We start from the raw sequence: 27,576 nt of genomic DNA, 5'->3' as shown, positions 1-27,576 counted from the left end.
CAAAACGCATCTGGATTGGCTTTCTCCTCCACCCAGCGCAATCAGAAGAGTTATCTCAGCCTCTTATCTCCGCCTGGGGTTTATCGCTTAAGTGGATGTGTAGCTACAAGTGAGAAGAACTTGTTTTGTCGGCTTTGCTGATGAGGGTTTTCCAGTATTTTCATTCTGTTGCCGTTTCATTCTGTGGATAGGAAGTACCACCATAGGGTTGACCCACTTCCAAAGGCTTCTGTAATCTTTTTTTTCCCATCATATAAAGCAACATTTACATGATATTCAGATTTCAAGAAAGATGACATGGCTAGATTGCGGAGTCTGAAAGCACTTCAAACGCACAGAGGCCGTGTGAGGTGTGAGAGCGGGTGTCAAAGGGGCAGATGAATGAAAGAAGGGCAAATTTAAAGAAGAAGAAGGGAAATGAAATGTGTGAGGGGACAATGTGACGTACTGCCGCTTTGTGATTGCTTCCATTGAGATGCAGCCACCCTGAATCCTGTGAAAGACCAGGTGTGAGTAGAACGTTTGCTGTAGGGAAACCTGTATGCTAGCTATGTATACCAAGCAAGTAAATAAATGAGCATCAAGTAATGGATTTAAAGTATGTGTGCATGTCATCATAATTTTTACAAATTTTAAATGATTCAATTTTGTAGTTTAAATGATTTTACTTTGGTAAAGATGAAACCCATTACCAGATTTGCATTTGCAGGCTTTCAAATTGCTGTGCTACAAAAAATGAATGACCAAAATGAGTAAATGAATGAGCATCAATTGTTGCATTTAAAGGGCACCTATTTTACCCCTTTTATTCTTTAAGATTTAAGTCTTTTGTGTCTCCAGAATGTGTCTGTAAAGTTTCAGCTCAAAATACCCATCAGATTATTTATTGTTTGTACCTTTTTAAATCTGGGAAATTTTGGCTGTAATGGCATTGTAACTGTTTTTGTTGCCTGTGACTTTAAAAGCTGGCTCTCCCCACCATCCGTTCCCATGTGCGTGTCAGAGCCATAGGCTTCATCTAGATAAACAGCACAGTGACAGACAAGAATGAAGCAGATCCCCCTTACTACAGTAAGAACTTTATCAATGGTTATTTGTTATAATAATTCAAGCCTTTCTGCAGCAATGAGTCACACACAATGTTGTTAAAAAGTTTGCTCGCATACACGCGTGCACACACAAACTCACACACATTTAGTTTTGCACTGTTTTTGCACGGCAAATGTGACAAGTTACACATTTATATACACTTTTGTATGGACCTTTATTTTGTTAATGTACAAAATAAATGACAAAATCCACAAACCAGGATTGAATGTCTACTTTTATAATTATTCGGACACTATGAGGCTGTGGTGAGGAATTACGTAGTGATTGTACTGTCTTTATTACTAACATGCACTATTTTAAGATATACATAACATACGCGAGCGCGTGGCATATGTGAATACCGGGGGAACGGTGGTCGGGGGTGGTTGATTTGGGTGCGTGACGTACACTGTAAAAAATGCAGGGTTCCACACAATTCATTCATTTAACAAATTAATGTAGATTGAACATTAAAACATTAAGTTGTCCCAATGAAATCTCAAGAATTGTGTTGTTTCAGCTCATTTTAAATTAGTAGTTTGAACAAGGAAATAAATAATCATTTTTTCAGTGTGTGTGAAGACCTGGGGGGTTTGACAGGGTGCGAGCGATGTGTCTGAAGAGCAAGGAGGGATGCGATGGAGAGGGGTAAGAAGAGTGTGCGATGTATTTGAGGACCGAGAGGGAGACACGTGATTTCTGTGAGATTATCATTCATTCGTTTGCAGAAAACTCCCAGAACTTCTGGGAGATTTGGTATGTTTGCAGTTCTGTGAAAACAGCTTACAAAAGATGATTTTCATCATAGGTAAAAAAAGGGTTTGTTGTTAATGTTGTTGTTGTTATGAGACCTGCAACTACACTGAAAAAACCCAAAAACCTTTAGTGTGGTAAAATCTAATAAATTTACTATCATCAAAGTTAAATTGTAATATTGAACATCAAGGATAACTAGAATTATCGAAGAATATTAAATATTAAATGTTTACACCTTTAATGAATGAGTTAAAAGAGGTATGTATTAGTTAAATGTTTCTAATCATGTTCTAATCCTCTAATAACAATATATATATATATATATATATATATATATATATATATATATATATATATATATATATATATATATATATATATATATATATATATATATATATATATTTAATTGAGTAAAATGTCTGCTTTATTAATTCGGTAATAAAATAATAATAATATAGTTGTGTGAAATAAAAGCCACTTGGGCACTTTTGGTTTAGTGGTTAGCGATGTTACCTCATAACAAGAAGTCGCTGGGTCAGTGGCATTTTTGTGTGGAGTTTGTATGTTCTCGCCATGTTCGAGTGGATTTCCTCTGGGTTCTCTGGATTCCCCCACAATATAAAAAGATATGCGCTATAAGTGAATTAAAAAACCCAATTGGCTGTAGTGTATGAGAGTGTGTGTAAATGAGTGTATTGGTGTTTCCCAGAACTGGAAGGGCATCCGCTTCATAAAAAATATGCTGGAAAAGTTGGCAGTTCATTCCACTGTGGAAGCCCCTGATAAATAATTGACCAAGACGAAGGGAAATGAATGAATGAATGATAACAGCCACTTTATGTTTGCTTTCATTGAGAGGCAATCACCCTGAGTTCTGCATGACTGTGATAGATCAGGTGTGAAGAGAACGTTTGCTTTGTGTGTTCACGCGGTCAGGGTCATATCACAACAATCACAATCTCGCTCAAGAGGAAACTAAAAGAGGTAGAATGCATTAGAGAAGCTGCCCCGTGTTTGTTGAGGTTTTTGTTTGTTTTTATCATTGAGGGTATTGGGAAAGAGTGTGAGCTAGTTCAAACTACTCATTTAAAATGAGTTCTTAAGTTGTTTTTGAATTCACATAAATTTGTAAAAAATGATTAAGTTAACTTAATCGATTTGTGTTGGGGCAACATGAAGGAATTTATTTAAATGTATAATTTATATTATAATAAAAATAATAATCTGATTAAATGAATAATGAAAAAAACTACCAGTAAATTAAAAATAACTTTAATAATTGGTTAATTTACTCTGTTCGTTGGATGCATTGACTTTTGACTTTAGCAACTGCAACAAATTACGATCCAAGACAGTGCATGCTGCCCAATCCATATAAAACATCACTTCTTTTACCACAGATTGTTTTAAGTTGTGTTATGAAGGAAGAAAGAATACAGCTGAAAGGTTTTAGGGTGATGTCATAGCAATAACAGATTTTTCTCATTACTTTGGTAAAACATGCTGTTGTGATTAGTTTTCTTGGTTTTATGTCAGTCCAATAGCAATATAAGGAATTTCTGAGCCTTCAAAAAGTAATAAAATGTGGTACAATTTTGATTTTCAGAGAAAACAACTTGGAGTTTCTGTTTATCAGTAGGTTCAGAAAGTCTGTAGAAATTTAAAGAAGCCAGAGGCCGCATAGTGGATTGCATTTGCCTTGTTAGCAAAAGTGAATAATCCATCGCTGGAGGGTAGGAAGGATCGCTTTCCACTGGGATCCAAACAAGCAGACAGAATTAATACCAACAGTATGCCTGTTTAAAAGCAAACAAGCCATGCACAGAGTAAGTTTGAAGTGGAGACACTTCTAGGACGGGCCATATTATCATTCTCTATGTCCTGCAGGCATCTTCAAAAACCTATTTCGAGTTTTAATTTTTAGGTGCAAAAAGTGGAAAATCTGTGGAAATGAGCCAAGTGTATTTTGGGAGACATCGGGTGGTTTTACCTTAGGAAAAAAAAAGGGTTTGCTAACTAAATCAAGTGAAAACAGGATTAAAATCTGGTTGTTTCTTGGAATCAGAAGTAAAAATCAAGATAATAAATTTTTTTTTAATTATTATTTACATAATTTTTAAATATTTCCAAAATCATGTTCAATAGAGCAAGGAAATTTTCACAGTATGTGTGATAATATTTTTTTTCTTCTGGGGAAAACCTTATTCGTTTTGTTTTGGCTAAAATAAAAGCAGTTTTTAATTTTAAGGACAAAATTATTAGCTCCTTTAAGCAATTTTTTTTCTACATAACAAACCATTGTTACACAATAACTTGCCTTGTTACCCTAACATGTCTAAATAACCTAATTAAACCAGTTAAGCCTTTAAATGTCACTTTAAGCTCGATAAAAGTATCTTACAATATCTAGTAAAAAATAATATTTGCTGTTATCATGGCAAAGATAAAATAAACCAGTAACTAGAGATGAGTTATTAAAACTAATATGTTTAGAAATATGTTGAAAAAAAGTCTATCAGTTAAATAGAAATTGGGGGAAAAAATAAACAGGGGGGCTAATAATTAAACTGTATTCAACTGTACTTAAAATAAAGCACAATTGTGTCAAAGCTGATGCAAATTCATGTAAACCACTAAAATGCTGTATTTACATGGCAGGTGATAAGTATTCTTTTGATTGCCATGCAAGTCTGTAGACTTAACTGAAAAAAGATCATAAGAAGATAACACAAGAAAGTGTTAGGTAACCTCAGTGACTTTATTTTGCAGACATTACAATATTTGAATAATCAAAATGTTATCTGTCTTTATACTCTATATCTGTTCTCTTTTCTAACTGTATCTAAAGATTTAATTTGCAAAATAACATCCATTATTAAAGCTTTTTAGTATTTTTTTAGCAATTGTATTCCTCAGCACACAACACAAAAAACATAAAACATGATTTATGAACATTATTAAAACTTGAGTTTTTGGAATGTGTTACAAATGGGAAATAAACTGTACACCAGTCCTAATTTTAAGAACTGGGGTCCCTCACATTGGGATTATCACATTTCATGATCCTTGGCAAAAACAAAAAGTATTAGAAGGTACTCTTACAAAAAATATTAAAGATTATTGTCTATTAAGTCACTCTAAAAACTTAAAAGGCTTTTTATTATTATTATTTCAGTGTTGGTGTTGTTACTATGTTTGCTTTTGTTATGCCCTCTCATCAAAATGCTTATTTTGTCTTGAAGTCTCCTAGCATCAGAGCAAATAAACACTCTGCTGGAGTTGCTCAGAGAATGTGCATCAGCTTTGCCAAAAGTTGTCTGCGCTCGAACAGCCCAAAGCATTTTGGTAGGAGGGTTGGGATTTATTGTTGAATAATACATGAGGAGGAGCCACACCAATGTCTCACCCAGGCTTAATGAAAGAGAACATGTCTGCACACAAATCAGTCATGAATAAACATCAGACGGTAATTAAACTTGGTGGCTGCAACTTTATTCATTAGTAAATAAGCAGGAGCGCGGCTTCTTGTGCATGGAGGGGATTGGGAATGAAATGGTAATTGGAGGTCTTGTCTGATATTGCTTGGTAAAAGAGCCTTTCTGGTCAGAGAGAAAGCTCAGAAACTGACCTCATTAACAGCAAGTTAATTCTCTTGCACTTCATTGGCAGTTGGTAAAGGCATAGCTGTCAAACTGAGGCTCGTATCTCTACTGCATAAAGATTAGAAAAGTTCATCTCATTGCTGGTTTAGATGTAATGAGTTTCACGTACGATACATTCATGTAGCAGAGTTGTGGTGTTTGGGGTGCTTTTTATCAGAACTGGTTTTTTTATTAATTCGATGTTGTATTTTTGTGCATCTAATTCATTTTATGGACCTTAACTTGAAAATGTGCATCATGTAGCATAGTGCTGAAAAACTGAACATACACTGTAAAAAAATGCAGGGTTCCACACAATTCATGTATTTTTAAGATGACTTATGATTAAGTTAACTTTACACTTTTAACAAATTTATGTGGATTATACAAAAAAAAAAAAATAGTTGTCCCAATGAAATCTCAAGAATTGTGTTGTTTCAGCTCATTTTAATTAAGTAGTTTGAACAAGTACAAAGAAAAAAACTTTTTTTTGAGTGTACGCTGGGTTCCACATAATCAATTTGTGTTGGGACAACATGAAGAAATTAAGTTATTAAGTGAATTAAATTAAGTGGATTTAAAATAAAACAAAAACAACTCAAGAATTGCAATGTTTCAGCTCATTTTAAATTTGCAGTTTGAACAAATAACAAATGTCATTTTATGAGTGTACTTATGAAATAAGAACACATTAAATTAGATATGAGGCAATTAAAAACATTTACAATCTTACAAAAGGGTCATGTTTTAAATGGTGAACTCTGTCAAAATCCCTGTATGATCTCTTAAGGAAATGTATTCTACATATTGCCAGAAAAGTGGCTAATTTGTTTGTTTTGTATGAAAATGTAGAATTTTTAAAATAAGGCATGTCCCCAACCTACATAAACCTACCCCTTACTGTGGGATAAGCACATTTTGACTAAAATGTACAAATTAATATGAGGGCCTTCAATTACTTCAATTACTGGCACTTTTAGCCTTGTGAAGTTGGGTAAAAAAAAAAAACTTTTTCAAAATAAATGTAACATAAGCCTCATAAGTTTAAACAATTTGTCTAGTTTTAAAATCTGTAAGAGGCCAACCTTAAATAAGAAGAGAAACTTTTTTGTTCATCGTAAACTAAACAAATGTCAATTCCACCACATCTTAATATACAGCTTATTTTAAAATGAAATAAATTATGGCAGTCAAACATCGTCTAAGATCATTTTTGTATCTAGTTTAACTAATCTTTCCACTATAAATATATATAATTATACATTTGTCAATGAAATAAATTAGTTGTATGCTGAATTGTACACCTGTAACCTAAAATTTAATATTAATTTGGTTACAAGTTTATTAGAAAATAAATAAACTAAATTTGTATAGTAAATATAGCATGAACTTATACATTGTGAATACACTTTTAATGTGTGACGAGAACTTTTTAAATATTTTTTTTTCATTTGTGTGGTGATGGAAATGACAGTGGTGGAAATGACATTTCAACAGTTTATTGTGAAAAAAAAAAATGGAAAATAGCTTTACTGATTAGCTTAGAATTTATACTAGCCGTTCATGTATACAAAACGCTCTAATTTATCTTAATTTTGTTTGGTTTTTAAAAACATCTTTAAAGGTACAACATGTTTGGAAATAACGTAGAATAAATGTATTTCCTTATCAAGTAATATTTAGGGTTGATAAAAATTTTAATTCCTTCCATCTTGAGCATGTTCTCAGATGACATAATTCATTTTCATATAAACCACCTTAATAATCTTTCACACAAACTTTTTAAAGCGACATTACAGTGTTGTGGTGGATATGACACTGATACTGTGCGACAGCTATATTTTGTATAAAAAAATAATATTGATATTAGTCTCAAATTAATAACTATCAAATATTTAACTTATTTCACTAATGCTTAATTAAGATACATTAATAGTTACCAGATAAATAATATTTTTAAATGTTATTTTCATTGTTGAAGTTTTGGGTGTGCAACAAGGTGAAAACAGTGATTTTGACACCTAAAAGAAGGTTAAATAATATAAAAAAAATATAATAGAATGCTAGATTTTTTTGTAAAGTAGCTTTTATTTTTAGTTTGACAAAGAAAGAGGAATTTGATCAAAATTWTATATATATATATATATATATATATATATATATATATATATATATATATATATATATATATATATATATATATATATATATATATATATATATATATATATTTGAATATATGATCAAAGGAAACAAAAGTGACTGTAGTTGAAGAATTACCCATGAATGAGCAACTATATCGAAAAGAGAGCTCACCAAAAAGTTATTAATATATTGGTAAATAACATTTTAATATATATTTTTTAATATTAAACATGCAGCACAAGCTTTATATAGATATAAAGTCAGATAAAGACGAACATATAGATGGTGTTAATATACTTATACCATTCTTAACAATCAGATGACAATGAATACTAGAGTACTGCTTTAAGAGAAATAAATGTTTTTAGCTATATATTACAATAGAACAGAGTTATTTTGAAATTGTGATAATATTTCATCATTTAATTTCTAAATTTCATCTTTAAGCCTTTCTGAGCATAAGAGACACTATCAGAAAATAAGGAGGGAACATTATTGTGAATAACTGATATTTCTTTGTACTCGTGCAATCTTACAAGCCTTAAAAAATTAGAGAACCATTGCTGTATAGAATATTATGTTTAAATGAACACATCTTCTCTTATCTTTTTTCGCAGCCTGCAATTGTAACCTTCATGCGAGGCGCTGTCGTTTCAACATGGAGCTTTACAAACTCTCTGGAAGGAAAAGTGGAGGAGTCTGTCTGAACTGCCGCCACAATACAGCTGGTCGCCACTGCCACTACTGCAAAGAGGGCTACTATAGAGACATGTCCAAGCCCATCTCCCACAGAAAGGCCTGCAAAGGTATGAAGGATACTAAAGCTGCACACCATAGGCAAAAACAGGGTGACCAGGTTTGGTCTTATGACCCCAAAGTCTGCAACTTAACACTTGACTCTTTACCCAGCTGGGAAAAAAGGAAAGAAAAACAAAAACAATAGAAGCCATCACAAAAAGTTGAAATGGTTTCCATTAAAAATATCCCTAACAACCATAGGAGTTTGACATTTGTTTCCTGGAATGGGGATTTTTTTAGTATACAAACCATGCTATGGTATCTACATTTCAGTTATTTATAGCATATATAACCTTCTTCTACATATAAAAACAAATACAGTTAACAATGACTTCCAGGCATGATAAACAGTGAAATAATTAAGTAAATAGTAAGTAAAAGTAAATATCTTACCTCTATCTAAATAAATAAATAAATAAATAAATAAATAATACTGTATATGAATAATATGTATGTACTTTATATGTATTTGTTTAGCACACTTCTGCAGACTAAAGCAGAAACAATAAGAAGAGTAATAAATTAAGAATAACAAATAAAATGACACTATACTCACACACAGTGCTCAGCATTAATGAATACAACCCATTGGAAAATTTATATTTTTATACATTTTTCACTGAATATAGGTAATATATGTTGGTGTGTTTGAACAAAACAGCTTTATTAAACAGATATATTTATTAAAATAATATTTTAGTCACAGAACATATTTAGAAATTTAAAGATAATACAATTAAATTCAAGTAAAATGTTGCAAAAACATTACAAACAAAAAATTTCAACATTTTTTTTCTCTTGATTTTTGCTTCTAAAATAATAATAATAATAATAATAATAATAATAATAATAATAATAATAATAATAATAATAATAATAATCATAATAATATTTCCCCAACATCTAAATTTGAGCTACAAATTTTTGGACTGTGATTGTAAACTATTTTGTTAGATAAGCTCCAGATTTACTCCAGTTACTGACTAATCTAATGTATATGTACAAATATAATATTGTAAAGTATCCTACAGAAAATATGAATTTAAATACGATTTGTATGCTGAGGACTGTATATATATATATATATACACTCTTGGAAATAAAGGTACAAAATCTGTCACTATGGTGGTGCTTTTTCAAAAAGTAAATTGTTTTTATTCCTAACAGGTCATTATATTAAAAAGTACAAATGGATACCTCATAATTTCTCAACGATTTAAAAGTAACTCTAAAGTTACTAATGTCCACCTGTATGGTACAAATGTGTAACCGTTAAAAAGATACCACCCCAGTCACAGATGTTGTACCTTTATTCTAAATGTGTATTCTTATTCATTGTGTAAATGTCCTGTTGTAATTATATAACAATGTAAAACGTTTTTGATTAGCAATGCCCATTGCAAAACATTTAATTTAAAGTAATTTAAAGGTGATTTTCTCAGTATTTAACTGAACCGACTGATTTCAGATTTTGTATTCATCATTCAGTTTGTGTATAAATCTCAATTTCAAAATAATTGACACTTGTGATATTTTATTCGTTTCTGCTGTGATTTGGGACATATTCCATTTGAATTTATTGGTTCTAGCCAGAATTTTTAGACCCCCACAGACCATTAAAACCAATACAATTTCCAATTGAACCATTAAAACCATTACTAATTATATGATGGTTTCTATTGTTTTTTTTTTTTTGTTTTTTTTTGGAATGCAGAGAACAATAACACTAAGTGATTAGCAAGCTGTTTTGCACACAAAGAAATTCACACAGTACCACAAAGGAACCAATTAGAAGAGCTGGTGACTATTCTTAATGTGTTACGCCTCAAATGAGGGAGTCAGCAGGTCCAAAGGAAGAATCCTCACATTCCTGCACTTCTTCACCCCCATGAGACTCTATCAGCAAGCAGCCCAAGGACAGGGATGTGGGTGGAGGAGGAGGAAGGTTACATCTTTCTGAGTTATTGGGCTTCATTTGGGGGGATGGTTTGACAGGACAAACCAAACAAACAGAGCAGAGGTGTGAATTGATCCTTGTTACAGGTCAGATGTGTGAGAGGAACTGAGGTTAGGGGGAGGACGGACAGGAAGAGAAGAAACGCCACGTTCCACAGGTGTTCAGTTCGCTTTACCTGCAAGCTGTCTCTGAGAATAGAGACCAAAAAAAAAAAACATAGGGATTTCTTGCAAACTTTGCCGTGGGGCGAGATGAGAGGTGAAAAAGCTTTGTGCAAACAGGCCCCCGTCACACCTTAGCATCTCTTCATAACAAGGTCCATTCTGCTGCTGTCCGTGACGGCTTAGGATCATTTACTTCCAGATTTAGCTCTGGGTAAAACGTGCTGAAAGTTAAAATCTCTGTTTGCCCAAACAGATAAATAGGTAAATAAATAAAAGCATCCGTCAAACTGACAATGAAGACAGTAGGGAATGTTTATGCATCATGTGAGAATGTTATACTTAAAAAGCTGAAGAGGTGTTTGTTTTCCCGCAATATATACCGGCAGCATGCATGAGGCCTTGTTTACAACATCCACAAAGCATTTAACCGTATTCCTGCTGTTATACGGAGGCCGTTGTGGTTCGCTTATTTACCTTTAAATTGATTGGAAAAGATAGGAATTAGGTTTTTGTACATTTGAATAGTTTAATGTGCCTTTTAAGCAGAATTTAAAAGTATGGCAGATGTTTTTTTTTTTTTTTTTTAGACATGTAATGACATTTATTTTTTTATTCAATCCATTAAATTAAACTTTATGCACAAACAGCTTAGATTTGAGTTAACATATGATTTGCATACAAGCATATTAAAATGTATGCAATTTCATTGTTCATCACGTTTTTTAAAATAAAAATAATTTTCAAATACCAGTAAACGCAAATGACACTAGCCTACATAATACATTTCTTCATTTTCTTTTCGGCTTAGTCCCTTTATTAATCAGGGGTCACAGCATATGTTTTACAAAGTGGATGCCCTTCCAGCCTCAACACAACACTGGGAAACACCCATACACCCTTGAATTCACACACATACACTGCGACCAATTTAGCTTTTTCAATTCAACTATAGTGCATGTCATTGGACTGTGGGGGAAAACCGAAGGAAACCCATATGAACATGGGGAGAACATGCAAACTCCACAACTAACGGTCGGGGCTCAACCCAGCGACCTTCTTGCTGTGAGGCGATCGTGCTTCCCACTGTGTCACTTTTTTTTTGCTTAAAGCACCATTTAAAAGCTTAACTATGTAGGTTATTAGGCAAAATAGGCATATTAGGTTAATTAGGCAATTTATTAGAAAGCAGTGGTTTATTCTGTAGACAAATGAAAAATAAGAATTTCTGATGGGGCTAAAAATACAGACCTTAAATTGTACATTTATTTCAATGTAAAAGCAGATTTTATTTGATCCAAATGAAAAGAAATAAGTAAAAAATAAATAAATCAATAAATAATAAAAATTTACAGAGGAAACTATTTGAAAAAATAAAAAAATAAACAATTGAAAAAAACTTTTGGCTTTGGTCAAAGACAAAATAAGTATTTTACAACAGGAAGCATTTGATGAAAAAATAAAAACCTTTATTTAATATTATAGTGCAGCCCAAAATATCTTATTATTAGCAATTTTATAATTTTACACTTCAGTGTTCATCTAACATTCGCTTCCCTGTTTCAACAGGATGATTTTATTCATTTAAAATATAATAAACATTTGTATGATCACTTATTCTTTTATACATTTACAATGCTCAGCAAATATGAGTACTCCCATCACAAATCTATCTTTCAAATTCATATTTGAAATAGGAAGCTATGCAATATTATATTTGTGCATATACATTAGATTATTCAGTACTGAAGCCAAATCTAGAGCTTATCTAACAAAATAACTTATGATAACAGTGCACAAACTAGTATACCCAATTTATATGTTATAGAAAAATATTAAATACAAATTTTTTAAAAAGAAGAAAAATAAAGAGAAGCAAAAAAATCTAAAAATGTAGTTGAAGTTGTGTAGGTTGTATATATATATATATATATATATATATATATATATATATATATATTTGCAATATTTTGCTTGAATTTAGTTGTATTATCTTTCGATTTCTAAATGTGTTTGGTGACTAAAATATTATTTTAATAAATAAATCTGTTTAGTTAATCTGTTTTGTTTAAATGGAGTAAAATACATGCCTATATTCAATGAGAAATGAATAAAAATATTAATTTTCAAAATGAGGTGTACTCTGTTATGCTGAGCACTAAAAGTTTCCACCATGAAACATGAAAGCTGATGAATTTTACTCACATTTATAATTTAGATATCTATTTATATAAATCCCTTTAGTACATTTGATTTGATACAGGCAGCAAAATGTGATGTATTGTCTTCAGCAAAATAGCACTTTCAAATGAAGAATTTGAATTAATTTAAGAACCAAAAATCAAACTCAGTTAATTCATGTAAAAGTGAACGTGTTGTTTTCTTAAGCTCTCAGACTAAGGATCACATTCCACCTGATGAATATGAAAAAAGATTAATGAGCATATAATAATATTCTCTGCATGGAAAGGCATTACAAAAATGCATAACCTAACCAACATATCCATTCTACCATACTCCAGACTGACATTTACCCCTCTCTGGGCTCTCGTTTGATTCTCCTGTCGACTTGGAATGCAAACAGACATTCATCATCCGGCTGTGTGTTCCTCTAACCCCCATGCTATGTGTCTTATTGAGGGAAGAAAACTTCTTTTTGTTTTCACTTCCTTTATCCTATGGACAAGACTTGATTCTTTCAGCATCCCGTTACTGTCATTCGTGAGGTTTTCTCTCTTTTGGGATTTGCCGACTGGTCAAACGATGCATTTCATCAGAGAATTTTAAAAACACTTCACTTATAAGTGCAGATTGAAAATAAAAATTAATTCCAAATGGTTAAAGGTCAGGTGTGAATTTGAATATGTGGTCCAACTTAAGCGGATATTAGGTAACCTTAACTAATATGTACTTACACTGATATTAATCATTTGTTACAATGTACTTATTGTGTAAATACATTGTACTTATGATTTATTAAATTCCTGAATGTTATTACATTTGTAATTTATTTTGTGTTGACCATCCCTTACACCTTAACCCATCCTTAAACCTACATATATCATCAAACATATCCCTAACTCTACCTGTAACCCAGCTCAAGAGCAACAGAAGGTTTCTGCAAAACATAATAAACACATTAAGAACATTGTAATTATTCATCATATTGTTTTTATTTATTATATTTTGATGCAGGTACATATTAGTTAGGACCATCTAATGCAAAGTGGAATAGAATCTGTTTTAAAATCAAACATTTAATGATAGAAACGGATCACAGATTTAATGGATGTGTTTCAGTTAAGCTAGATCAGTAGATCAGACTTCTGTTTGAAAATATTAACTTTTTTTTGCAGGGCTTCTGTAATTAAAATCAAGGGTGAATAATCCTGCAGGTCTCTGCTGACCCCAAGTCGTATTTTTCTAGTTTTATTAAAATGATCGTGCTTTGCTTGGAAAGTTAATGAACTCTTCTGTTTCCCTGAGATTTGAGACAGAGGCCATCAAGGATTTCCCAGGCACTTGGAATTAGGGTCAACAAACCAAATGGAATTCACTAATAGTTCAAGGAAAGCTCTTAAAAATAGCTGCAATGCTCTTTTAGATTGTTACAGCATTATTAATAAGAGTTTCAAAATATTCAGGAAGGCTGCCACTGTAAAAGATGTGTGACTGGATCAAACTTTACGAAAAATCTGTTCTGGGTTGAAAATGCATTACTGATACAAGTCAAAGCAAACTTTTCCTTCATTTTAAGGATGATTTGCTGAATGCTTATTATTTAATTGATAAGTGGAAAATCACATTGATTTGTTCGTTCGAATGTTTGCTGTCTATATGCGTATTTTTCCTCTCTCTGTGTGTACGAAATCAGCTTACACGCAACATTAAAAGCAATGATAAATACACTGCATGGAGGGAGCACCAGTAACAAAAAAAAAATTATATTTTAAACATAACAAAGACTTCCAAGTTAAATAAATATATCCAAGATCAAGATTTCATTTCTACAGGTTTGAATTGAGTATTGTAAACTAAAGGTGCAGTAAGTGATCTGCCAAAATGCTAACCGGTTAGCATAATATCTTTGAAACTCAGTCCCTTCTCTGCCGTTCAAGGCCACGCCTTCTAAAACACAAATGCACGCACCTTGAAGATGTCATTTACCAGTTAGAAAACCTTATAGTACTTTATAATACTACAATTCCGAATGAAAAACTGTATTATATCTAGCACATTTTCAGTTACGTAGTTGGCAAGTAAAACTTGTCATAATGTGCAATATTTCATGCATGCAAGAATCGCTGGTCTCATTCTCTCACACTTTGTCCTAAAGTGGCTACTGTATGCTTAGTGTTTGGCCGGCGGCGTTCAGGAATTACTCTTATTACTAAGCTATACTTACATGCTATGTCAGACCGAATATTCAAAGTACCATGGTAAATAATATAGGGATCGTCACAGGTTGTTATTGTTAAAAAATTAACCAATGTGAATATAAAACCAATTTCACCTCAGTAAAGCAGGCTAGGCAGAAAAGCGCTATTTACTTATGTTTTGTTGTTAAACTAAATAAAATCTACATTACCGATGCTGTAAAAGCTCCCTTATGAAACAAAATAGTCACATCACTTTTGCCGGAAGATTTCAGTGGCTGAACAACACTTCTTTGCATATAACACAACAAAATCTACATCAGCTTTGCATGACTCAAATAGTTTTAAAACATAACATTACCTGTCGAAAATAAATACTTCAGCCATGGTGTTATCCTAATGTGCAAAAGTAACTCCAATACTGATTCAGGATTTAAAAAAAAAAGTTTTGATTCAGCATTTGATTTTTTTTATATTTAGTATAGAATATATTCTTTCAAAGTACTAAAATGTCAATAAAAATCACTTTTTTAAACTCCTTAGTTGAATTTTCAACATTAAAGGTTGACAGAGTGGAGATTAAGGTCGCATAGTGCAATTCATGACTGTAAATAAACAGAAACTGACAATAAAAAAAAAAAAAAGTGTAATAATTTTTTCACGGGTGGCGCAGTGGTTAGCGATGTCGCCTCACAGCAAGAAGGTTGTTGGTTCGAGCCTTAGCTGGGTCAGTTGGCATTTGTATGTTCTTCTGGTGTTTGAGTGGGTTTCCCCCACAGTCCAAAGACATGCGCTATAGATGAATTGGGCTAAATTACCAGTGATAGACTGTAGCTGGAAAGGCATCCGCTGCGTAAAACATTTGCTGGAAAAGTTGGCGGTTCTTTCCGCTATGGCGACCCCTGATTAGTAAAGGGACTAAGTCAAAAGAAAATAAATGAATGATATATATGTCACTTCCTTTTAAATTATTGCTTGATCTAAATGAATTTTTTGTTGTAATTTTCCCCTGTAGCTTTTACTTTATCACAGAATTATTGTCAGTGTCACAGGAAATCAGTGTCATCTGAGAATTATTAGTGTATTTCTCATAGCTTTTCTTCTTTTGCAACAAAGATTTGTTCTGTTTCTGGTGCAGTCATGCAGTATATCTTCAAGTTAATTTGCTTCAGCATTTATCAGCACTGCCACCATCATCATAATAGGCGCAAATTCAATACGTTTCTCTTTTCTCCTTGTGTATTTTTTAATGTTTTCCTTGCTTGTATCGGTTCCCTTCGGGTCTCCTACATTACACACTCTTGTGGTTCAATCACAGGCAAACACTGGCACTTTTCAAATGAGAGCGAGCCTTTCTGTTAATCTGAGTGGACCACATCGCATCTAATGTTGCTTCATTTGAAATAGTTCTCAAAACACATTTCATCATGATTTACAAATGCTGTAACTTAAACAAGGCGTTTTGTTCGATTTAATCCTGAAATTTGCCAGAGTTAGAGCCCCTAATGTAATTACAATCAAACACTGTCCAAGATATACAGCGGTATTAGGTTTCATTAAAACAGATGTACAAAAAAAGCATGTGGTAATTACAGAAAGGTGACAAATGATACGAAGCATGATATTGCGTTCATGCCAAAGAAAATATTTTTACATGCTAAATATGCGATGTATTGCACGTTAATGAAAATAGGTGTAAGTGTGTTGTAAAGTAAAACGCCTCACTCCACTCATGCTCATCAATTTAATGTGTTCACCACATATTTTGTCTTTTCTTTTCTGACAAGTCCTCACATTCTTAATCAGTGCAGTGAAATAATGGCAACAGTATCCTTTAACAATTTATTTTATGAAAAACACTTACAGAATGGACTGCCCTTTTACTCAGCTTCTTTTATATTCAGTATTCAGTGCCTCATTCACAGTTCATTTCAGTACACTGGACTAATATTGTGAATTTCTAAATTCTGCATCTTCTTTAAATACACACACTTTTGTTGCACAGATTTTGTGGAAATAAATGTACTCATGAATTACCAAAGGGTGACACACACTGGTAAAAAAGCTTTTATTTATCCAATTTTGAAAAAAAAAAGTTAGGTTAATGTTTCACATTTAAGTTTTATAACTTGACCTAAAGAAAAATAAATAATGTGCCCTAAATAATATTTTAGATATTGATAATATCTATGAATATTATTTAGATATTTAAATAATATCTATGAGAACAATTTTATATAACCTATAATATATATTTTATATAAAGTATATTTGTCTTGAAAAATATTATATTCGACTGAAAAAATGTTTCAAAGATGATTCCTTGGATTTACTTTTTTTTTTTTTTTAGTTAAGCTGTTGTAAACAATTTATTTGGGCTTAATTTAAACAAACAAATTAAGTTATTCATTTATTTTCTTGTCGGCTTTGTCCCTTTATCAATCTGGGGTCGCCACAGTGGAATGAACCGGCAACTTATCCATCAAGTTTTTTACGCAGCGGATGCCCTTCTAGCCACAACCCATCTCCGGGAACAAATTAAGTTAAATATTACTAAATTTAATTTGTTTGTTTAAATTTAACCAATATAAATTGTTTGCAACAGAATCGCAGACATCATTTTTTTCAGTGTGCAAAAATTCCCATAAAATGTTCATGCAAATGCACACAGACTTTTAAATTCATTCCTCCAGCCTCAGAGCTTCCGGTTAATTGTCATTCCATACAAAATTGCTGTGTTTAAGATCTGATTTCTTTAAAAAAACAGCGATCTTCACTTCCTGGCTGAAATACGATATAAAGTGACCAAACAAGAAGCACTGCATTACATAATATTTTTCCACACCATGTCTTTAAAATATTGAAAATAATTTTACCCCAGTATTTTCAATGAAATTTCTGCACCAGCCTGCCGTTAATGATGACACCCGTGTTTAAACCGTTTTTCATCTCTTTTAATGCTATAACAACCAAATGGATGCTTAAGTCTATGTAGCTGAATATATTTGAATTACATTACAACGTCAATGATGTAAAAGAAACCTTATGAAATTGAAAATAGTCACATAAAACTTTCACCGGAAGTTCATCATTGGCTGAAAAACACTAGCTGTGCATATAGCCCATTAAATAAAATAGAGTAATGGTTTCATTTCTAAATTTGATCACTTTATCCAATGAAATATAAATCATTTCCCTTAAACAATATATATTTTAAAGTTCATGAAAGTACAAAGCATATTGACTTCCTGTTTATTACGCATGCACTGACCTGTGTGAGTAACCTTAAAATTTTACATTGGTCAAAAAAATATTTCTTCATTGAGCTCTTAATCAAAAATAATTGCATTTAATTATGTTTTGAACTTAAAGTATATTACTTGAAAAAGAAATTGAGTAAAATGAAAGATACATTTTTTATTGAATGAAGTACTGCTTGAAAGTTTCTTTTCAGTGTTTTCATTATTATTCTTATTTTTGTTATTAGTTCTTGCTTTTGTAATAGTAGTAGTGGTGGTTCTAGTCGTAGTATAAGTATTTAACTTAACTGAAAGCACATTAATAAAGAGCTATTATAGAGTATATACATGTGATTTGTTTTAGCTTCAATAATTTAATAGTTTTCTACACTCCATGCCATTCCCAGCCTCTATGACATTATTTTTTGTGCTAAATGTTGAATGGTGGTAGCAAAAACATTTATATTAAACGGTACATGGGAATATAAAATACTGGTGCTGTCCCAATTCATATACTATTCATCTTAAATAGTTCTATTTTAAAAAAATATATAGTATGTCCCAAATCATAGTATGCTGAAATGAGTATTTATAAGTCACCTAGATGGTCTATTATATGCACTAGAAATTCGAAGTGCAGATCCGTGAGCACTTGTGTCCTCTGTAACAACAACACATTAATGTGTTTGGTCATTAATGTGAATGTATAATTATGGAAACACTTGTGATGATTTTTGCTTGATGGCAGAATAAACAGCTCCTGCATCTCCAGTATGGTAATTAAATAAGTTAAATATAAACGAAATGTGGATAATGTGACTGATCGGGCAAGAGCAACAGAATGGTCTCTTAACAAGTAAATAGCATGTCCCAAAGCTTCCATATTGTTCTGTTATACATTCAAAAGTATTAACTGTTTCTTCACTAAAAATATACATACTTTTAAGACATAAAATAAGTGTGAATTGGGATGCAGCATGAGTCATGCATTCATACATTCATTTTCTTTTTAGCTTAGTCCCTTTTTTAATCTGAGGTTGCCACAGCAGAATGAACCGCCAACTTATCCAGCATATGTTTAACGCAGCGGATGCCGGAACACCCATACACTCTCATTCACACACATACACTACGAACAATTTAGCTTAATCAATTCATCTATAGCACGTCTTTGGACTTGTAGGGAAAACCGAAGCACCCAGAGGAAACCCACGCAAACGCAGGGAGAACATGCAAAAAATTTACACAGAAAAGCCAAGGTTTGAACCAGCAACCTTCTTGCTGTGAGGCGATTGAGCTACCAACTGCACAACCGCACCGCCAACATCACACATTTTCTCAAAATATCTTGCCTAACCTAAAGTGTCAGGACTCACTCAGAACACATTGTTCCATTCCACTGCACCCCTTTTTTATTGTCCATTGCATTGCCTTCACCATAACTTGATGCAGACCCTGATGTGCACCTTTCAAAAAATGTAACTACAAGTCACAGTGACACATACTGTAGCAGCAGAGCTGTGATTGGTCAGCTTGGTGTTGATGAGTGTGGGTAGGATCGGAAGCCATGGTAGCAATGCGAGGGGCTTCAGATGCATACTTCTGTTTAGTGTTTGCTTTATGATTAAAGTTGTTGCGTGTTCACCAGTTCCCAACTCTTCCTTCATTTAATGAGTGTGAGTTTGAGCTATATCTACAGTTGCATTGCACACATTTGTGGCGTAAACTCAAAACATCTGCAAAAAAACTCAACACAGAGGAGCACAGAAACCCCACTGTCTGCTAATGTTTTGAAAGTGTTATTGCAGAACAACACCAACATAATGCAGAAGTATAAATGCAAGGTATGTTCTGTGGGGGTACAGTAATCACTCAACAAAGAAGTAAAAAAAGACATATGAACTGTATGCATCATATGGGAATAGGAATAGGAAGTGTGTTTGGGTATAACTCATTTTTATTATTATTATTATTATTATTATTATTATATATTTTTTTATTGTTGATTTATTCCCTTGCTGGAAACTGAATTGGATTTAGAAATAGATTTGAAATAAATATTTGTGCTTAAAAAATTTTATTACAAAACTAAATATGTAATGAACATCTTCACAGAGTGCGCCCACCAATGTTTTTCGAATTTATGGTCGAATGAAAGAACCCAAATAAAAGAGATTCATTCTGTAGGTTTTGTTTCTACACGTACCTGTATAGTCTTTAACCATTTTCTTTTCAGTGATGAGTTCAGTTTTTCCATGCACTTTCAAAGTCTGCCATGTGAATACAGAATTTGCAGTGGAACACTTATTAGGAATAGGCGATGAGACTCTTATTGTTTAATGCAAATTAAGTCCAAAACACACCCACAACTCATTAAGAAAATTAGGACAATCCTTTTAGACCATGCGCCTGGTGCACAGACCATTTTCCCATCCTTAAAATAGCAAAAGTTGAATCGCATACTCCTCTTGTGCTTTTGCGCCATGGCCATGCACTTTGGACTTTGTGCTTAGATTGTTAAATTAAAGCCGTTTTATACCAAAAAAGACAAGATAAAAATTGCTCTACATACACCAAACTCCATACAAATGGTAATGGCGAGGGATATATCACTGCAGACTTTTTCCATTTTGCAACTTGAAGTTTTTCTTTAAGATTCATGCAGAAAGTCTGCTGCTCTCTGCATTAAGTTAGCGCTTCTAATGAGACTTCAGTCCTCTGATTTGTGGCTTCATCCTTCATAAACCACATTGTAAACATACAAAGTGGAGGCAGCTTTGCTTTGCAAGGTGCATCTTGTTCGTCTCTTCGAGCTGTTTGCTCCATAAGTTTCCTTTGCGCTGCTTAGGAAACATTAACTTCATCACTTCTCCTGCCCACTAGAGTGAGTGACTTCTTTGAAATAGAACTGATTTGTTAAATGAGGCATTTTGTTAACACAGTTTGCCACACTTAGATCATAGAAGTGTGCGGTGCTCTGCAAACTGTCAGCCCATCACACTATTGGGTGGGCTGTTAATATTTCATACATTTTCGGTTAGTATGGTTTCTTGCTTGTGAATTATATGGAATGTTTCAGTTTATATGGTTTGCAAACTCCCAAAACTAGCAAGCTACAGAGAATGACATCAGGCTCTGATGGGATCAGAAGCAGCGAGACATAAGCCAGTCAATCTAATTGTGCCTTCAATGCATGGTTGCCATGGGTCTTTCATTTTGCATGTTCCACATCGTCACAAAACAAAGTGCTATTATTAACCACAAATAAATAGCTCTCTACTGTTAGAGATATGAAAATATTGTTTTACATTACCTCATTTTTCTCATTAGATAAAAAAAACCTTCTATGGCTGGCTTCAGTTAGATGAGAATGTAGCACATGAAAAGGACAACAGTCAGTTTTGAAATGATCCTCCTAATGCTTGGATTAACAAAAAAAAGAAATTAATTAAAAAAATAAGTTTATCTAAAAAAAAAAAGAAGAAGAAATAAACATACTCAAAAACAAAGCTAAGCAAAAACAGACTCTCAAAAGATAGCAGCAAAACACTCAGTGATACTCGAACCACTCGCATTTTCTCTTCCCTTTATTGGCTTCAGAAGTTTTTAGTGGGCCAGTGCAGAAACTAATAACTCCAATACTCTTGACTGAACTGAGCTGGCTAAACTCCAACAACACACAAATTACCCCATCGACTCCCAACATGATGTTTTAAATGGAGGAGAGGAGCTCAGACTTCAAACAGCAGCTTTATGTGGAACTACTGGCAGAGATCGAAACTTCTCACATTGTGCAATCTGCTGTGTGCAGGTCCCTTTCAAATAAATTAAATGCTCTCATCAAGCAGAGCTTACTTACACACAAAGTTAATGTTAAAAGTCCATTTGCATGTTCATATTTGCCTAACAAGTAAAATATATCATATTTATTCATTCATTTTCTTTTCAACTTAGTCCTTTATTAATTAGGGATTACCACAGCGGAATGAACCGCCAACTTATCGAACATATGTTTTACACAGCAGATGCCCTTTCAGCTGCAACCAATCACTGGGAAATATCCATAAACACTCATTCACATACACTACGGACAATTTAGCTAACCCAATTCACCTGTACCACATGTATTTGAACTGTGGGGGAAACTAGAGCAGCTGGAGAAAACCCGCACAAACATGGGGAGAACTTGCAAACTAGCAAATGTCAACTGAACCAGCCGAGGCTCGAACCACCAACCTACCTACCCACTGTGCCACCGCGCCACCCGTGTTTACTGATTATTAATACTAATTTGAAAATTGTCGTCAAGTACCTTAATGGGGGATGGATGCTTTGAGCTCTAATCTCTCAGCTTGGTTCTTCATCAAGGACGTGTCAGCACTGAGAGTTAGTGGATGAGGAGAGGAAACAGTAGATCCATATCTACTTCAGCATCTGTGTAGCAGCAGCACTTCACTGTTAAGTGGACGACCACTTAAACACTCTCCAGACAGGCTGTTATCAGACAGCTGAAGTGATAGAGATATTTGAGAGACTAACACCTGCACCCTTGCATTTTACAATCATTTAGACCTCAGTACAATATGGACAGTTTGTCAGGCATGTGCCAGTTTCTCCAGGAGAAACCTTCACTTAAATGTATTATTAGTATAAACTTACATGTTAATGTCTTAAAATGTTTAGACAATATTGGCTGTATAAAATAGTGTTTCATAATTTTATTTATTTTTCTTTATAGAACAAGGATGCACAATCATGCTCACCCATAGACATAACCAGTTAGCTATACCCCTAATAAAACAATCAGCTAATCGAGGTAAAGCTTAAATGTTCAAAATAATCATCATGATACTATTTTTAACTATTTTCTGTTTTACAGAATTTCGGGAGCGTGAAAATAGGACTTGTTTCTGAAACAATAAGATTTAATAGTATTTTCTTGTTTTCTTTAAAATGAAGCAAAATAATTAAATAAATAAATGATGACAAGGCACTTGCAATGAAAATGCATTTGGTCAAAAGCATGCATCGCTTCGCCAATTTCTTAGTTATTATAGGGCTTTATGTTTAATTGCTTAGCATTATGTCAGTAGACTTCTAAAATTATACAGAAAAGGTTCATAAGTTGTCTATGTCTCATGTCTGTGTTGTTTAAATGTTGTGGCTGATTTATTAAAACTTCAGTTTAATATTTTAAAGACCTGCTCAAGTGCATCTGTGTAATCTTTTTTTTCTTTTTTAAGAAATATTACAACAAATAATCATTAATTTGTTTGTAATCTATATTATGCTAAGTGAAGTTTATTTATAAACTAGTTTTAACGGGATCATGTGCTTCTAATTATCCAATTTATGATTCACCAATCAGACGATTCTTAAGCCACTATAAATACCCTAAGTTCCATATAACAGCCATCTTCGTTTTGAAGAATCCCCCCTTCTACTTCTACTCCTTCTCCTTTCCTAGATGGGTGGCACGGTGGCCCAGTGGTTAGCACTGCTGCCTCACAGCAGAAAGGTCACTGTTCTAGTCTTTACCAAGCCAGCTGACATTTTTGTGCGGACATTTTGACATTCTAGCTGACATTCTCCCCGTGCTCACATAGGTTTCCCCCGGTTTCCCAGATTTCCTCCTACCATCCAAAAACTTGCAACTTAAGTTAATTGACTAATCCGAATCGGCACCATAGACATTCTCCAGTAAGTAGTTATCTCTTAAGAGCAATCACTATTTGTTAGCTACTACAGCAGGGAAATTCTCGAGATCAACCTGAGCTCAAACTCCCCTCTCGCCTTGCAAACAAGAGGGAGCACTGGACTCAAGGATCTCATGACCTCAGGGACAGCATGCCAAACAAGCTTTATAATCAAGCATCAGATAAGTGTAAAATGTTGAAAATGCCGTTAATCCCTCAATTAATGATCCAACCACAAAGACTTAATTACATATTGCAGCAGAAAACTTGTTTAAGGCCATTAAATTCCACAAAGACACAAAAACAATTTGACCTGTTTCACATTTGAGGCTGTGAACCTGTTTCATTTATTAAGAATTAGTCATCCAAGGTGTTTATTGCGCCCTTAGGGTGTTTTACTGTACATTTGTGATGAGAGACAAAGTGTGGCCACTTTCTACATAATGACAGCTCCAAATGACAAGACATAAAGTTGGCTTCGATGACAAGAGAGAAAAGACAGACATGCAGGGAGTGTCTGATTCTCTGTTCAGCACCAACACTCCCTTTACTGCTTGCAGAAATACAGTTTAAGCTCAGCTCTCTGTGCTTCATTACTCATAAAATATATGAGCCAATTTACTCATTTAATGTGCAAAACATTTGACAGAGTATCACTTCAGCGGTGGTGGGGTGAAATATTGAGTAAATGGCATTGGGCTTTTACTAAATGACTTTAATGCAGCCACCCATGGTGGGAGTTTAAGAAAATGGACTTGAAAGGAGTTTTGACACAAAGGCAATACAATCAGTTCACACGGTTTAAGAAGTGGAGAGAGACGCTGAGCCATATGTCAGAAGGAGACCTCCCAAGAGAAAGGAAATGTGACAGACATTATTGGCATAAGCTTAATGTTCCTATCAACTCACTCTGGAGAAGCACATGCTGTAGAAACATATGTGAAGGAGATATATACATGTTTGATTTAAGAAGAACACTTACATTTATTCTACAACTGTCATGAAAAAACTAAATAACTTTGGAAATGTGTTTTTATAAAATAGTTTTAAGTAAAAATTACCATTCATTTAATTAAATCAGCAAACAACTAATCTATAACTTCTTGTTTTTATACACAAATTCGAAGAGTACACATTCCACTCAAAAATTAACCAAGCTTTACAACTTATTAACATAAGCTTTACATTTTATCTCTCTTTCTTGTGAAACAGTCTACATTTTGGGGGCTGCTGTAAAAAACAGCTCAGAGAGACATTTTCCTTGTTGCGTCTTCATGTGTTTATGGTATCATATTAATGCACTTAAAAAAAAAAAGCATTCTCAGGACACTACTTGTGTAAAATGATTGATTACCATACTTATGTTTTGTGTTTAATTTGTGTGTGCACGCTTTTTGTCACAATTCACAAAAAAGAATCATCAGCACTTTCACATAAACACGGTGTCTCTTTCAGCTGCTTCACCAATTTCCACCCTCTTTTTTCCCCAAACTTGAGCCCTTATAGCCACTTTTATAGTTTATCTGTGCTTTGTGTATGTATGTACTGTTTGTTTCTGCGTTTCCCCACACGTGTGTTCTTTTATCTCTTTTCTTCTGTTCCTCGCAGCCTGTGATTGCCATCCTGTGGGGGCCGCGGGCAAAACCTGTAACCAAACCACAGGCCAATGCCCCTGTAAAGACGGTGTGACGGGTATCACATGCAACCGTTGTGCTAACGGCTACCAGCAGAGCCGATCACCCATTGCCCCCTGCATAAGTATGTGGATCACTCAATGTCAAGATCTTTCTTCTTTTTTTTTTTTGAAACACTTCAATCCCAAATGAGCCATAATGCAGTTTGCACATTGAGATTCTAAGCTGAAACTCTTCTTAAGGACTGAAACTCTTCTTAAGGATCCAATTCTTATGGGAGAACATGAAAATCTGTATTTCTGTACCATTAAAAAGTGGAATCTGGCACAATGTCTTGTTGAAGTTTAGTTCACACAAAATGAAAATCTGCTGTTTAAGGGATGGATAGCCCAGAAAAAAACGAAAAAAAAACCGTACTATTTACTCACTCTCAAGTGGTTCCAAACCTTTATGAGTTTCTTTAGTATATGTTAAACACGATATAAGATATTTTGAAGAAAGCTCAAAACCAAAAATCATTGACTACCATAAAAAGGAAAAAAATACTATGGAAGTCAATGGTTATAGGGGTCTAGCTTTCTTCAAAATATCCTCTTTTCTGTTTAACAGAAGAAAGAAACTCACAGTAAATGATGACAAAATGTTCAGTTTTGGGTGAACTATCCCTTTAATTTCTTCAATCTCCGGCCATCCTAGATATAGTTGACTTTATTTTGAATATTTTTAGGTGAAACTGATTTTTGGTGATTCACGACTTGCAAATTTAAGTCAATGGGTGAGAGTCAAAGACACATATGCAGGGAAAAATCAACACTCATGGTTCCCTGACAATTCATTCAGGTCTTATAAAGCAAAATTATAGTTGCAGGAAACCAAACATGATTTAATCCACAGCTGTTTGTTTACAGCTAGTGTAAAATCCAGGATAAGCATTTAATGCTTGACTTGCATTTTACGAATCACTAAGGACTATAGCTTCAGCTAAAATAGTTTTTTAAAGAAAAACAAAAGTCACCTACATCCTTACATGGCTTGAACTTGTGTAATTAACGGCATGTTTTAGGTGAACTAACCTTCAACATCATGCACAAGGAGTATACAATATTTTATTATTATTATTATTTACCCAAATAAGTGACATTGTAAGATTTCCACCATCATTGTTTAAAGATTCCAAAAAGAATTCTCAAAAAAAAAATTATAATAACAATAATAATAATTCAAAGCGTCAAAGCGTTTTATTGTGCTTTTGTCAATGAAACAATGTTTGAAAATATAACAAAGCTTTCTGGAAAATACTTTGGGAAACTATTTAGCAAAGAGCTTCATGGATTAAGTTCAGCCTATAACTTTTTGCAATCATATATCTCTGAGTGTACATTCCGGTAATTAAATTGAAAATATTTAGTTTCTCTTATAATTGTAAAATAATCAGTTTTTATTTTAATAGCCCATATAAATTCAAGCAGTGTTTAAATCCAAGAAAGTCTTGGCTACTACCATGTCCACTTATCCTGTTAAAGCATAAATTAAAAGCATTCAAATATCTGTAACATGCTTGCACTGTAATTTTAATCGGCCATTAAACTCGTTCATCAGTTTCCCAAGCAAAAACTAAGATGTTTAATCCTGACACAGGAAGTAAGACCACCAGAAATGTGCACCATTGTACAGCACTTATCATCTTGCCAAAATGCCTCTTTTCTTCATAGTTCTATATTTAAATATACTTAAAACAATATGATTTGTGTACTTTATCCAAAGCATTATTGATTAGAATACTGTGTTTTAGATTATTTTAGTATACAGTATGAGATGTCATCCTGGATGAGTAACATTATAGATCAATATCTTCATTTAAACCTTGTTTTCTTGGGCAAAAGCACAATGATGGTCAAAAAAAAAAAAAAATCTTGGGTCAAAGTTCAATGTGAACATTCTGGACTTCGCCAGATGATCTTTTTTTAATCAGAAGACTTGATTCTTTCTTCCTTCAAAAACACTTTTTTTTTTGCATGTTTGTGCACCAGCTTCACAAAGCACATGCACACTCTTTTATCAAATTCTTTATTATTCTTTTA

General features: G+C 33.3%; 1 protein-coding gene across 2 annotated transcripts in view; it reads left to right on the top strand.

The window, feature by feature from the left end:
- ntn1a (netrin 1a) overlaps positions 1 to 27,576 on the top strand; it is a 123,069-nt gene that overhangs the window by 72,329 nt on the left and 23,164 nt on the right. Inside the window, exons 2-3 of one of the 2 annotated variants that reach the window (NM_131029.2) lie at positions 8,252 to 8,440; positions 25,470 to 25,619. In NM_131029.2, the coding sequence (NP_571104.1) occupies positions 8,252 to 8,440; positions 25,470 to 25,619 (339 nt within the window). The remainder of the gene's footprint in view (positions 1 to 8,251; positions 8,441 to 25,469; positions 25,620 to 27,576) is intronic. The other variant, XM_073952571.1, reaches the window with a different exon arrangement.

Source organism: Danio rerio, chromosome 6 (genome assembly GCF_049306965.1).
Source record: "Danio rerio strain Tuebingen ecotype United States chromosome 6, GRCz12tu, whole genome shotgun sequence".
Lineage (NCBI taxonomy): Eukaryota > Metazoa > Chordata > Actinopteri > Cypriniformes > Danionidae > Danio > Danio rerio.
The sequence above is the reverse complement of the archived record's forward strand: the minus strand, read 5'-3'. Positions and strand labels throughout refer to the sequence as shown.